Here is a 15711-nt window from a genome sequence, read left to right on the forward strand (position 1 = left end):
CTAATCATATTCCTTCTGCTTGGTTGACAACACAACTCCTTACCACCTGACAAACAGAAGGCCTGTGAGGATTAGTTAAAACATGAAAAGTACTTAGGACACTTCCTGAGATCCATATGTTAATGCCCTGTTTTCTAATATTGTTATCATTTAAGCCACTTACATAGTAGAGTGAATTTGAATTAATTCAAGTTGAGTTCCTATGAGTTTTCTTGATCAGTGTCTCTAATTTTAGGAGCTCTATTTGCATAGTCAATAGGAAATCGTACTGCTATCTCGAAGTTGGAACCTCTCTGGCAGTTTTAATACAATAGCAGTTCTGTGAGAGAAAGATGGACAGTGTAAAAGGAGAAACAGCCACATGGGGAAGACTTGTATAGTAGCACCGGCATCCTCTCCCACTCCTTCTTGGCCAGATACCCCTGTAAAACAGAGGAATCTGTCCACTCATGAACTCCCTTTGGCCACCTCATGCTGAGTGTAAGCACACCCTCTTGAAGGTGTGTGAGCCAACCTTCATGCCTTTATTCCCTCCCCCACTCCCCATTTTGGGTAACAACAATTTTAACTACCCATTTCAATCCTCTATCAGACCATTACTCTGAGTGTGGTAGGCAACATGGTATGTCCATTTAATATGTTGCATTTTGACCCATTGTTGCATTCTGTGAGCTGCCAAATTTGTTTCCTTGGTCTGAGGAAATATTATTTTTAGGCCTAAACTGCTGTAGTATCTTTTGTTTCAATCCTTTAATAGTATTTTGGCATTTGCCTCAATTACAGGATGCATGAGGTCTAATCCAGAGTGAATATCTATTCTTCTAAGAACCTGGTGTGACTGGTGCTAACGGCCCAATATAATCAACTTGCCAATTGTGCATAGGCCCTTGTTCCTGGGAATCTGTACCACAGAGTTCAGGAAGAACTGGAGAAGTGGTATTTTGTTAGAATGATGGACTGGTTTGATAAATTAAACATTGGGGACATTTTACTCACATATTTTAATGACTAGTGTGATGCTGTTATTATTGGAATGAATCATGATTAGTTTCCTCACAAGTGACATGCAGCCTCAGAAGCCCAATGGAGGGTCAGCTACAGGCTGGTTCTGACTTGATGGCAATGAGCATTTGAGTGTTTGCATAATCCTGGGACAAACATGGAACACATTATATTTGTCAATATATCACACAATCTGTGTGTAATGATTGGGGGGAAATATCAGGGTCTGTCCTATGCATACAACAATCAGGCTTTTCATTTCTCTTAAGGCATTGAAATGAAGTTTAAAAATAAGCTGTTTCCTCTGATCATCTGCCCAGCCTGGATTCCTGAGTTGAATTCAGTGGAGCATGGACCAGAAGGTAAGAAGGTTTCAGTTGAGCCCACAGAAGGGCTGACCCTGAGAATTGGCTACCTGAAGGGATGGTAGTTCATTTAACCTTTCCTTTCACTCTGGCCTAGAGCCTGCCTTGCACAGAGAGTTGGGGCACAGGGCAAGGGTGGCTGTCTTTCCCCAGTGAACATCCATGTTGGTGCCACTAGGTGAGAGGCTGAGATTTACAACAGTTCTTCTTAATGTTGGCTACACATTAGTATCACTCATTGAGGAAAAGGGTACTTGGGTGTTTTTAAACATGTCAGAACTTCATCCCCTGACTTCTTTATTTTATTGAGTTGTTAATCACTGTGTAGAGAAAAAAAATAATTCTGATGATAGGACCAAGAGGCTTGGAGTTGATCTCTGTCTCTTCCAATAGTTATGGGACACTTGGCTAGTCATTTAACTTCTCTGGGTCCTAATTTCATCACCTATACATTCTTCATCTATAGAAGGGTGTGAGTTCTGGTTCTGTCTTACTGGGATTGCTGTAAAAGTTCATAGTAACTGCACATGAAAGCATTTTCTGAGTTGTAATGGCAATAATTCTAAACATATGCATGCATGCTTAGGTATCTCCTTTGGAGCTGCTTGCCCTCTGAGCTCCGTTGAAAAGACCCTAGTGGATGCAGTTGCTAACCTGCCTGTCTACAAGACAGAGGTGTTCCGTGCCGTCCTGGAGCAGCTGCGCTGGTTTGCCGGGAAGCAGGTCAAGTCTGTGGCGGTGAGTCCCTGTTGCTGTTGTTATTGTTGTTTGGTGCCATCGAGTCAACTACGACTCATAACAACCCTAAGAACAACAGATCTGAATCTTGTCCTATCCTGTGCCATCCCCACCGTCTCTGACACAATTGAACCCATTGTTTAAGTCACTGTGTCAATCTATCTTTTTCAGGGTCTTCCTCTCTTTCATCGACCCTCCAACCTTTCAAGTATGATATCCATTTCTAAAGAATAGCCTCTCCTAGTAACATGTCCAAAGTTTGTGAGATGAAGCTTTGCCATCCTTGACTTGAAGGAACACTCTGGATATATCTTTTCCAAGACGTATTTGTTTGTTCTTTTGGCAATCCATTATATTCAGTACTCTTCTTCAACACCATAACTCAAAGGCATCAATACCTCAGTCATCCTTATTCATTGTCCAGCTCTCAAATGCATAGCAAGTAATGACCATGGCCTGAATCAGGAGTCCCTGCTAGGGGTCTGCAAGATCCAAGGTGGAGCCTCCCATAAAAAGGGCATCATCTAGCTTCTGCTGCACACTCCTGCTTGCTTCTGCCCAGATGCTTTAATCTTCAGAATTCATGGAATTTTCTGGGGTGCTCATTCAAATGCAAATTTCTGTGCCCCCGAGAAGCTGAGTCTGAGGTAGAACTCAGGAACTAGATTTTTAACAAGCGCCTCAGATGAGTCTGATGAAGGTGGTCCATGGGTCACTCCAACAAATACTCCTGATTCAGTCTTTGCCCTCAAGTTGGACAGATGTTGAGTCCTGCCTTTTTCCACTTGAACCTGGCTAAGACTGTCAGAGGATGAATGAGTAGCTAGTGTAGGGTGAAGTTGCAATAAGGAAGGAGACTGTCCATTTAGAATTGGGGGACTAACAGTAAAGCACTACGAAGGGAGAAGGATCTATTTTCTTACTTTATCATCAGGCTTTAGACCAGCTCCAAATGTCTCCATTTAAATTTGGCTTCCACACTCACGGTGCCTTTTGAGGTTCACATAAACTTATATTCAAGAAAAGTTGAGTTATTCCTTTCATTCTTGTAGTTAGGTGCCATCAAGTCTCCTTATACTGTTTTCTTAATTATTGGGAGTAAAATGCACTCTTATCCACTCCTCCAACTCTCCACAATTCTGATTATAAATAAGGAAGCAAAACTCATAAAAGCATACTAAAAAAAAAAAAGTATACTGAGTTCTCCAGTTCGATTAGAATCTTTTTCCAGGAAAGATTTCATTTCCATTGAAACTGGTTTTCTTCCTGCTTTTTTGATAAAGAGACTTCTATACTTGATTCTTCTTACAGTTGTATTAGTTTTTTTTTTTTTTTTTGGCCAAATTTCTAGGAAGTTTTAGTCCAAATAGAGCAAATTGTTCATCCATAAGACTTCTTCCTCTTTTCCTTGATCTTTATCTTTTATTGCAATTTTAGTAACCCTAGATGACCTCTGTGATAAACCACCTCAACTTCTTCAGAAAAAAGTTAGGTGAATTTTAATACTTTTTTTAAAAAATAAGAAAATACTGTTAACTGTATTTGCCTCGTTTTACTAACTAAATGGTAAAAGCTGGAGGTAGGACTTAATCAAAAGGGTTCTGGTAATAGTGGCACATGCTCTGGGTATTCAAGTGCTTTTGATACCAGCCTTGTTTCTCCAGGGGTGATGGTCCTTGGGGCTCTTCCTTCAGCCAGGTGCCACCTGTGTCCAGGGCAGTATGTGAACAGGAGTCTCCTGGGGTGGGCTCTCACCTTACCCTCTGTGCTTGTCCTAGTCCATTGGAGGAAACATCATCAACGCCAGCCCCATCTCCGACCTCAATCCTGTGCTCATGGCCAGTGGGGCCAAACTGACCCTCGTGTCCCGAGGTGAGTTATGTGATGCAGAAATCAGGAAGGAGGGACTTGAGAGAGGAATATCTCACACAATAGGTCCGTTTCTGGAGACCCAGGACCCAAAGTCCAAGCTATTTAGTTCTCCTGAGTTTTGGATGGAGGAGAGCTGCAAGTGGGGTGCAATTGATTGGGCTGGGGGCCAGGTAAGCTGGGCCATTTCTGTGTCAAATACTCATACTCATTTCTACCACCTCAGCGCCTTATTTAGTGGTGTGCTGAGGCTGACTTGTCCTGGCTCTAGGGAACTTGTTATAAGAGTCTCTGGATTTCTGTTGAGCTTCATGATAGCCATAGTTACGTCTAGTAACTTATAGGAGAACTCACTAGACCTGATAGATAGTCATGCTCAGGGCTGTGGCTCATTACAGAGAAAGGACACAGAGCAGAATCAGCACAGGGACAAAGTGCAGGAAACCAGGCACAAACATCTAAGTCCTCACACTGGGAGCCACTCAGGATGCACTCAATTCCCCCAGGAACCAGTCATGCCAACATTCATGAAATTCTTCTGTCAGGAAAACTCATTAAAGACCCAGTGCTTGGGGCTTTTATTGGCCTGGTCATGCACATAGACACCCTTCGCCTGCATGTACCTAAATTTCAGACTCCCAGAAGGAAAGCAGGTGTCTGACATAAATAATATTGTCTCCAACAATAGTTCCGGAACAGTTACTCTCTTCTCCTTGTTTTGGGAATGGTGGGAACCTTCTCAAAGAGAAACCTCTTAGATGTCAACGAGGGGCAAGCTCATAAGCAGGCCTGTCTATGCTACTTTGTTTCTGCACCCTTCCCAGTTTCACATTCAATAGTATTCCTCTGGGAGCTTGAAATTTGCTATGGTGGGAGAATTTAGATCGTTTACCCATCCACTGTCCTTGAGTCAGTTCTGACTCATAACGATACTACAGGACAAAGTAGAACTGGCTCACCAGGTTTCCAGTGGTATAAATCTTCGCAGATGAAGGCTGACTCATTTTTCTCCTTTGGAGCAGATGGTGGATTCAAACTGTTGACCTTTTGATTAGCAGACCACTGCTTAGTACATTGCACCACGAGGGCCCTTGTTTACACAATGGGAACCAGCAGATGCCAGAAGCCATGGCTTTTACTTTCAAAGAAGCAACTGTTAAATATTTACTGGACTTGTTAAATGCTTACTGGACTTGTTAATAGGGTTTTCCAAGGCCTGTTATTTCAGAAGTGGATGGTCAATTCTTCTTAGTCTTTAATCTGGAAGCTCTGCTGAGACCTGCCCACCATGGGTGACCTAATTGACATTAAAATACCAGTGACACAGCCTCCAGAAACACAGCAGCAAGCAAGCTGCCTTAGTACAGGAAACTGACAGACAAATACTGTACTCAGAAAAGCAAACTATGAACAAGCAAGCATGAGAATGATAAGGAAGTGGTGCAGGAAAGGACAGAGTTTAGATCTTTTGTTCATAGAGTTGCTATGAGTTGTACTTACCATCAACAGCTGGACTTGGAGGGAGCTCTAATGGCCTAGTGGGTAGGGGGTTGCATTGCTAACACAAAGCTCAAAGTTTGAATCCACCAGCAGCTCCATGGGAGAAAGACGGACAATGTCCTCCCATGTGATGTACAGCTTGTGAGAATCCACTGGAGGTCATTACGAGTTGGTTCTGACTCAACTGCAGTGAATTGTTTTGTTGTTGGCTGGACGTGGCCAGTTTTGTTATAGCAGTTGTTCTCTTAGACTGTGGCCTTCAGTCACCAATGTGAGGAATTCCACGTGTGGAATAGCCTCTTCAATTGTCCTCTCTCTATACAGGCACCAAGAGGACTGTCCGGGTGGACCAAACCTTCTTCCCTGCCTACAGAAAGACTCTCCTGAGTCAGGAAGAGATACTGCTTTCCATAGAGATCCCTTTCAGCAGAGAGGTGAGATGCCGCCAGGAACTGGCCAAATCTGCTTCTGTTTCTACCAGACTCCAGAGCTGGCCTCAAGGACCAGCTGCAAGATCCTCAGATTTTGCCTCTGGACAGTTGCACAGCAGAGGGCAAAGCACCTGGGCTAAGAGAGGGCACTATTACCTTCTGAACAAGTCACTTCACCTTACTGGGCCCTTACTTCCCCATCGGTAAAACGTGAACAATGTCATCTACCACACAGAGCCTGAGAAGTCTGAAAGCAAATAGTTCCTAGAGTTCCTGGTACATGCATTGAAGTCAGTGGAGGTTACCAGCTGGTAGTAAACACCGTAATTCCAAGAATCACTCAGCTACCTGACCCCCTGCCTTATGCTGGAGGAGTGTGTTTTCCTACAGTACAGAGCTCCGGGATGGGGAGCTGAGTAAGTCAGAGCCTCCCTTGCTGCCCTTGGGCTGACGTTTACTCACTGGCCTTGCTCTGGGCTGACTAATGGGCTTCTGTGTCATGAGCAGGTTTTCTGGCCTGTTAGGGCAGGTCTGGTCTTTGCTCTTATTCCCATGCTTGTGGTGAATCGGCCTGGTATGATTCTTCTTTCAACACCTTGAAAGATTATGTTACCTGCTTTACTTTTTAGAAATATGATGTGCGAAAGGCTGGCAGCTCAGCCATAAAGGAGTAGACTGGAAGGTTCCTGCATTTACCACAGCAGGTGTGTCAGCCGGAGCCCGGGTGGCATACATCATGCATTACGAGTTAGGGAGTTAACTAAAAGGTCATTAATGCAAATCCACCAGCTGTGCTGCAGGAGGTAGGTGGACAGTCGCTTGCTGTAAAGATTGTCTCAGAAACACAGTAGAGGGTCACATGGAGTCAGAACCAACTACAAGACAGTGAGTTGTTCCCGAGTTAGCAAGTATTACCAGTCATGATTTGCCCTTTCTCATTTTGACCTCCTTAATGAGAATGCTAATTAAATCACAGCAATTACACCCCTGAGGTGGTTTCTCAATGATTTTCTAGCTTGGCTTCTTAGATCATTTTGAGCAGTGGTTCTTGGGAGTCTTAGATTCCATAAATTGGTTTTTTAAAAAGAACAACAAAACAAACCCATTACGAGGTGGCAGCAAGGGGAGAAGGCATCCTAGTGGTGTCCTGTTTTCACTTAGCTGGATAAGGGCGGTCACAGAAACAGAACTTCATCTCGGACTTCACAGGGCAGTACAAAAACAAAAACAAAACCATTCTGAGGTGACGTCAGGGAAAGAAATAGGAAGTGCAGTGTCCAATTTTTATTTAGTCGGATAAGGACAGTCATAAAAACAAAAACAAGCCATTTTGTCTTCACCATCACTTTGTAAAAGATGAAAAAAAGAAACTAAACAGTTCCGTTCCGCTGACTTCACCTCTGTGGTAGCTTTCTATCTTACAGTGAGTGACTCTGTGTGTCAAAATAGAAATATATTCCTTAAAGTTTTCAAAGGCTCAGTGTTTGGAAGCCTTTAGATTCTTCTGCCAAGGAACTTCTAGATGAACTTGAACCTCAGCCTTCTGGTTAACAGCTGAAGGTGTTAAACATTTGTTTAACCACTCAGCTTAATACCCAGGATTGACCAAGTTCATACATGATAATCATTGATAACCAAAAAAGCTATATTTCTGGTAGTTCAGATTCACTAATGACTTCTGAGGGAAAAGACAGACGGGCAGTCTACTTCCATAAAGATGTATAGCTCTGGGGTTGCTTTGAGTTTGAATCAACTCCATGGCAGTGAGTTCAAACTTTTGAGCTTTTTTTCTTTTCTTTTTTTTAAAGTTTTTATTTCACATTGGTTTGCTTACACAGTTCATATACATTGTGTTTCACACTATTCTTCATTCACATTGTGTTTCACACAATCATTCTCATTCTTTATGTTTTATAAAATTAATCACCATTGAACTATGCCCACCGTGACCTGGTCTTTTCAGGTCCCCCCCAGATCTTTCCCATTTCCTTTACCTCCTCATTCCACCCACCAAATTGTGCAACCCTGTGATTTCGCCCTCACCCATGCTTACCACTCTGCTGCCCCCATGCCTTCTCAAAGCTTGCTTTCCTTTTTTAAAAAAAAATTTTATTTTATTTTATTTTATTTTTTCTATTAGTTTATTTACAAAATACAAATACAAATTTGAACAAATTCTTTCAATATCCCTCATCCCCCCACCCATCAAATTGTAGCAACTCAATGAATACCCCAACCCCCACCCCCCGGCACATCCACATCCCTCTGTTTCCAGCTTCTCCCATCCCTCCTGGATTCTCATACTCATTCTACAATAACAGGTTTCTACAATATTCATCCTTGTGGGACTAAGTTAGTTCACTCAGCAAAATGTTCTCCAGTTTCTTGAGGAGGGGCAGTTGGTGGGCTGACCTTGGTGTTTCATGGCACCCCAGTGGAAATGCTGCCATGAGCGGCCACAGTCCTTCCCTTATGGGAGCATCTGAGAGTTTCTGCTTCAGCACCACATGCACATTCTGGACCCATTGTCCCAAGGCCTCCTTTGACACCCAGGAATCCAAACTAGCCTTATTATTAAGAGGAACGTAATGATTTCCTTTTTAAAAGCCTGAGGCCATGCTAAGACCCAACTATACTTCTACACAGCTTTCCTTAAACCTCCCGCTTTGGTTTTAATCAGAATTCACCTTGGCAGGGTGTGTTTTAACCTCAAGTGGAAGCTGACTCAAGAGGAAAGGGCTTGAAGTCAAATAGTTCTAATCTGGAAATGAACTCACTTTCCATCGAGTCCACCCCCAAAGGCAAACTCAAAGCACAAAGACGTGTTTCATAAGATGTTCCTTTCTTTTAGGAAGTAAGATTTCTAAAAGTAGCCAACAGACCAGTGGGTGGTGAGAATAGGGGACAGGATTGGAGAGAGGCCCATGGAGGTCGGGAGTTGAGTGTGCATTTCCAAACACTCTTCTGGCATCTCTGCTTGGGAGACAGAGAGGCTGGCAGGGGCTTGGTACAGGCTCCTGAGAAATCAGCCTAGCTGGCAGGGACACAGGGAGCAACAATGAGTCTCTCTTCCCCAAGTGTTTGCATAATGAGAACAGTTAGGTATGTTTCAGCCCCGATTTCCAGCTTTGCTGGCTACTTGGCAGAAATCTTCACTTTACCCCAAGCTTCTGGACACATTGTTTTAAAGTTTTCCTAAAACAATGCTGGTTATGCCTCAATCTAATTCCAGTAGCAGCTCACCCACTGATAGGGGGCTCCAGTGGCTCAGTCTGTAGGGAGTTGCCCTGCTAGCCCCAAGATCGAACCTCTGCCGGTTCAGATCTGCTAATAGCTCTGCTATAAATCAGTTTCATTTCGGTGGCAATGAAAGTGAATTACTGATTGTGAAGGCGCTATCCTCACCTCACCTCACCTCACCTCACCTCATCTCTCCTCACTGTACAGCCTCATCTACCATCAAGCTTCACCGTTAGCAGTCCTTACACAAGGTAGAAAACATAGATTTTTATTTTTTTCCATTTTCCTTTTTTTTCCCCCCAGGGTGAGTTCTTATCTGCCTTCAAGCAGGCTTCTCGGAGAGAAGATGATATTGCCAAGGTGACCAGTGGCATGAGAGTCCTTTTTAATCCCGGAACCACGGAGGTAAAGGAACTGGCCATTTGTTATGGTGGAATGGCCGACAGAACCATCTCAGCCCTCAAGACCTCTCGGAAACAGCTGTCAAAGTAAGAGCCAAGAGCAAAAGGAACGCTGCAGCTGCTCCTGCGGCTGCTATCAGCATCACTGCAGTTACTGCATTTATTACCTTTGCCCTTACTATTGGTACTACTACTACTGTCTCTCCTACTATCACTACATGGTAGCTCTATCAGTATTTCTGCTACTACGACTAAGAAGCTGCACTGCAATCCCAAAGGCATGTGGTTCAAATCCACCAGCTGCCCCTATGGAGAAGGATAGGCAGTCTCTTGTCATGTGATTTGCAGCCTCTGAAAACCCACTGGAGGGTCAGCTATGGGTTGATTCTGACTTGATGACACACTGCAACAACACTAATGCTGCTGCTGTTAGTTTTATACTAGTGATATTGTTGCTGGTGCTAGTGGTGTTACTAATGTTATTACTACTGTTACTGCATCTGATGCTATTGTTATTGATAGCCCTGCTACTATTGCTCTACTATTACTATGATTACTATATACCAAGCACTGGACCAAGTATTCCACTGTTACTGTCTTATGTATTTCTTACAAAAACCATAGCTTTTGAGTTCAGCTCCATGGGTCCAATTCTGACTCTAGCACTTACTAGATGAGTAGCTTAAGTCCAGTCCATTGGTCTCCCTATGTCTCAGTTTTCTCCCTGGCAGAACGGATATAAGAATACTTTTGTTCTGTTGTACATGAGGTCACTGTAAGCTGGAGCTGACACCTAACAACACCTATAAGTTGTTACAACACCTGGAAGACACCTAACAACAACAATGACAACAACTTACCATACATACGTCTTAATTTAAATAAAAATGATGTTTCATATACCGTTGCTAATAATCTGCTAATGTATTGTAAATAGCAATATTTTTGTGGATATTTTAGTTGTCTCCATCAAAATGACACAGCAATCATTTGTCTATTTGTTGTACTGAACAACTTGGAGTTGTTGTGATGCTGAACACTGTTCCATAGTAATGTCAAATACCATAATGGTTACCCATTATGTACAATGTTTGGATGAGCTTCAAGATTGATTTATGCTGGGAAGCAGGAGTGGCATCCACTTTCTAAACTAGATGCCTCTGGAAGCTCTACAAATTCTCTAAGCTCTATAAGTGTACAGAAATAATGTGAGTCATAGAACAGAGCTCTGTACATAAATGATGTTAGTTATAGAACAGAGTTCAGGTCTTTTGTGCAAAGCTTACTATGAGTTGTATTCAACTTGATGACACTTAACCACAACTAAATGAGACTAGTGCTGTTATATCTGGAGGAACATTCTTCCACTTTGCACATAACTCTTTAAGTAACCTGGGTTTGCTGTGATGCTGAACTTTGTACCATTGGGGTATCAAATACCAAAATGGTTTCCCATTTTGGACAGTGTTTGGCGGAGCTCTCAGTTGTAAAACAGGTTTGGAAGCAGGAGCGGCATCCACTTCCTAAACCACATGTCTCTGAAAACTCTATGAACTTGGAGAAATGACAAGAGCTATGGAAAGGCATTAGGTCTTTTGTTCATAGAGTCACTATGAGTCATGCTCAACTCGATGGCAATCAACAACAAAAACAACTATCAAATATGAGGGAAGCGAGAATCAAAGAGGCTGAGTAAAGTGCCTAAAGCCACATAAATATCTGAGCCAAAGTTGGAAAGAAGCCTTGCACCCCACAGCTCCCAACAATATAGCTCTGGGGCTGGCTGGATGTGACCGGCTATCACTTGCTCTCTGGCAGATTCTGGAACGAGGAGCTACTGCAGGACGTGTGTGCAGGCCTGGCTGAGGAGCTGCACCTGGCGCCGGACGCCCCGGGAGGCATGGTGGAGTTCCGGCGCACCCTCACCCTCAGCTTCTTCTTCAAGTTCTACCTGACGGTGCTTCAGAAGCTGGGCAGAGGGGACTCAGACGACAGCGTGAGTGAGGGGCCAGGCTGGGCAGAGATTCTCTGCAGATTCTTGTTTGGGGATTTAGGACACAGATCTGGGGTCGACTCTAGCGGTAAAGTCGCTCTTGTTCTCTGGAAGCCTCAGGATGAGGGTGCAGAGAGTAGGTAACTTCCCAGAGTCGTTAGAGTGGGAGTCAAGTGCTGAGCGGTGGGAGGATCCCACTGGGTTGGGACTCAGGGAATATGGCTCTTGTCCTAGCTAGGAACTTGTCATGACAATTTTGACATGTCTCAGCTATATAATCTGCAAAAGGGGCTGGGGGCCACATGCTATCTAAGAGTTTTGGAAGTAGTGTAGCCAATAGAACTGCAGTTTTGAGGTTAAAATGAGAATGGAGAGCGTGATAGGGAATGGGGAACATGGGGCTTCGACAACAAGGAGGACACATAATCTCTGCAGGAATGTACATTCAGAAGAAGGCTCCAGTAGAGACGGATCCAAGCACCTGAGCTTTGGAACCCTAATGGTGTAGTTTATTACATGTTGGCTGCTGCCCCAGAGGTTAGAAGATCAGCCACTCCATAGGAGAGATAGGAGTAGTGTCCTCCTGTAAAGATTTGCAGCCTTGGAAGCCTGATGAAGGGTCACTGTGGGTCAGGCTCCATTCAAAGGCAGTGGACCTTAGTAAGGTGTCTCTAATGCTGGTGGTGCTGAAGTTGAAGAATTTCATTTCTAACTGAGAGCTCAGAGGTTGGAACCCATTATCCTCTCTACAGGAGAAGGATCAGGGCATCTGTTTCCATAAAGATCCACAGCCTTACGTTCTACTCCGCCCTACAGGGTCACCAGGAGGGCAATCCACTTGATGGCACTGGGTTTGGTTATTTCAGTGTGACAGGTGAGGGGATAGGGTGTGGAGGAAGCACAAAAGGAAGACTGTACAGATTCTGAGGCAAGAGAGCTAATGCCCTTCTTAAAATCAGTAAGAATGCTTTTTTCCCTGATTATAAAACATGACAGTATTTATTTAGCATTTAAAAGATATATCTAAGCACATTTAGGATCAGGCTGCATATTTACAGGAAACCATTTGCCATCAAGTCAATTCCCCCTCATTGAGACTCCATGTGTTTGCAGAACTCTACCTCATAGAGAAGTCAAGGCTGTAATTTTTGAAAAGTAGTTTGTTAATCTTTTTTTCCAAGATACCTCTGGGTGGACTTAAATGCTTAGCTCTCCGAGCTCACATTTGGATGCTGAGACAGATCTGGTTAGTGTGCGGAGGTGTATAAAATGAGGAGGGGAGGGCAAACTCACTTCCCACTTGATGGTGGAGGAGGAGAGTAGCAATCTCCCCTTCATGGTCGTCTCTGCTGTCTTATCTCCACAGAAGCTTGGCAAACTGGACCCCACCTTTGCCAGTGCCACTTTACTCTTCCAGAAAGACCCTCCGGCTAACACCCAGCTCTTCCAGGTGAGTAGCAGACAGGACAGTGTGTAGTTACTTTCAGGGACATTTTCAGACCCTGCTGTTCTTCATAACACATGGTGCTGGCTCTTGGTAAATGAGCAGGTTAAATTGTATGTAGATGTACATAGTTCCTTACCCTGTTTGAAAAGATCTGATGAAGAAAATGAGCATTAAATTGATGTCAGTACATATATTCCTTACCCTTTCTCTAAGTTTCTCTCCTAGGAGTAGATTCTTATCATCACTTTTTCTTTAAATAGAAAGAATAGTTTTCATCTTGTTGTAGTCTTGGGGCTAATGTGAATGTCTAAAGTCTTCAGAATCCTTCCCACGTTTCCCCTGGGTTCTTTGTTCCAATTCTTTTCCCCCGCCTTCCCTGTCTCTTCCTATCTTTTGAGCTTTATTTATTATTTTTTTTTTTTAAAAAATACTGCTCTTTTGGTCTCACAAGATTGATTTTTTTCTGAGAAGTATGTTCCTCACAGTTGTTAGTTCCCTTTAAAAGCCTATTACTTGTCTGAAAGAGGCTCCCTGGAGGACAGCGTCAGTTCAGATGTGGAAGGTGCCTGACCCTGGCAATAGGTCCAGGGTTCGGCCAGACTCTATCACATCAATGTGTCTGATCTTTTTCGTCATTTTGAATTTTGTTCTACATTTTTCTTCCTCTGCAATTTCCACCTACTGAAAACGTGCTGGAGGGTCAGTTATGAGCCTGTTCTGACTCTATAGCAACGAGTTATAGGTGGACAGATGTATGCTATAATACATATTCTTTTTTCCTACAGGACTAAAGTAATTTTTGAGTAAAAATTTTTAATTTTTAAGTAAAATAGGTTTTTATCCCATTTTTATTTTTAACGTAAACATTCTTTTTTTTTTCTAATTAAGACTCTGTAAAAGTCGGTTTTAATGGTTATATTCTGTGACATTATACAACTGTTGTTGCTGTGTACTATAGAGTCAGAGCCAACTCACTGCTGACCCTCCAGCGGGTTTTCAGAGGCAGTTAATTCCACGGGAGGAGACTGCCCATCCTTCTCCCACAGAGCAGCTGGTGGATTTGAAGTGCGTGTCTTCTGGATTGCAGCGCAGCTTCTTGCCACTAGGCCACCAGAGCTCTATATAAGTGTAGCTTGATTTATTTACTCAATACCCAACTCTTGGACAGTCAGCTTCCTCTCTTCTTTCTGTTTTATTTTCTCTTTATTTTTTATGCAGTGACCCCTTGCCGTCCTAATAAATTCTTTGCTATGTTTCTACATCCTGCGTTCTTCTTGCTTTGCCATCTGGCTCAGAGTCACAGTTCACCCAGGACCTCTAGGAGAGCCACGTGTTAGCAGCTGGAACTGACTGGTGACCGTGTTGTTTCAGGAAGTCCCCAAGGATCAGCCTGCGGAGGACATGGTAGGCCGGCCCCTGCCTCACCTGGCTTCCAGTATGCAGGCCTCCGGGGAAGCAGTGTACTGTGATGACATCCCTCGATATGAAAATGAGCTCTCTCTCCGGCTGATCACCAGCACCAAGGCCCACGCCAAGATCAAGTGCGTATATGGAGGGACGCGGGTCCCGGGACTATCTTGCGGTTTTTGTGCTCGCTCCCAGTCAGGATCCTGAGGTAGAAAAATACCAAGGTTCTTCCAGGGTCTTCTAGGAAGCATCCCTGGAGGGAGGAAGTAGGATGTCCATATTTGAACACCACGTCTGGAGAAGAGCAGAAGTTAGGGCCTCAGTGATGCCAGAGGGGATGCCTGCATCAGAAAGACAAACTCAAATTCATTGCCATTGAGTTGCAATTGACTCATAGCTGACCTTCTAGTGATTTCTGAGGTGTGAATTGTATAGAAGGAGATTCCTACCTTTTCCCCTTGAAGCGGCTAATGGAGTTGAACCAAGCACTAGAGAGACACGTGGGCTGGCTCTCTATACTGTACCACCAGAGAGAGATAGATAATAAAATTGGAGAGCTAGGCAAGCCCTAGATTAGGGAAGACTTGATGCACTAAATGGCCCTAGTGGTATAGTAGACTAAGTGTTGATCTGCTAATTAAAAGACGGACAGTTAAATTTACTAACTGCTCTATAGAAGAAAGATAAGCAGTCTCTGCCCATAGAGATTTACAACCAAGTAAGTCCAGTGGAGAGTTGCTGACTTGGGACTGATTCAAGAGCAGTAAATTTGGTTTTTGTTTGGAGACACCCTCAATGGAAAGATTATTCTTAGCTCAAAAGACGCAATGGAGCTACTGATAGACTTCCAGCAGAACAAGGTTACATTTGTGTTTGGGATATCATGCTAAGCTCAACTGCAAAATTTCAGGAGAATTTGAAGAATCACTGTACAGGCAAGAACATGGTTTTCAGTTGTGACAGACGTAGGTTGGAATTCCTGCTCTAGTGCTTAGTAGCTGTGACCTTGGCCTGTTTGCTTAAATTCTCAACTTTGAAGTAATATAACACTGTTCTGAATAGCGAATACAACGTTTATGGCACCTACCACAGATTAACTACTACACAATTGTTCAACTTTGATAGCCTGAAGGGTACAAGTTATTGCGTTGATTATTTTTGTTGGATGCAATTGAGTAAATTTTTTATTCACAGGGAACTCATGTGACAGACTTAAACTGCTCTTTAGGGTTTTCTCCCCCCCCCTTTTTTATTATTAAATTTTATCAGTTTTAATGAACATTTACAGGGATTTTGGGTTTTCATTCCTTCATTGCTG

At 43.3% G+C, this 15711-nt stretch overlaps 1 protein-coding gene across 1 annotated transcript in view; it reads left to right on the top strand.

The window, feature by feature from the left end:
• Positions 1-15711, top strand: part of XDH (xanthine dehydrogenase) — a 78957-nt gene that overhangs the window by 24275 nt on the left and 38971 nt on the right. Inside the window, exons 10-17 of the mRNA XM_006901132.1 lie at positions 1272-1364; positions 1954-2105; positions 3884-3977; positions 5799-5908; positions 9449-9633; positions 11365-11542; positions 12909-12989; positions 14358-14527. Coding sequence (XP_006901194.1) covers positions 1272-1364; positions 1954-2105; positions 3884-3977; positions 5799-5908; positions 9449-9633; positions 11365-11542; positions 12909-12989; positions 14358-14527 — 1063 coding nt within the window. The remainder of the gene's footprint in view (positions 1-1271; positions 1365-1953; positions 2106-3883; positions 3978-5798; positions 5909-9448; positions 9634-11364; positions 11543-12908; positions 12990-14357; positions 14528-15711) is intronic.

The sequence above is a fragment of the Elephantulus edwardii genome, unplaced genomic scaffold (assembly GCF_000299155.1).
Source record: "Elephantulus edwardii isolate Elephantulus edwardi_28Jun2011 unplaced genomic scaffold, EleEdw1.0 scaffold00309, whole genome shotgun sequence".
In the NCBI taxonomy this organism is placed as follows: domain Eukaryota; kingdom Metazoa; phylum Chordata; class Mammalia; order Macroscelidea; family Macroscelididae; genus Elephantulus; species Elephantulus edwardii.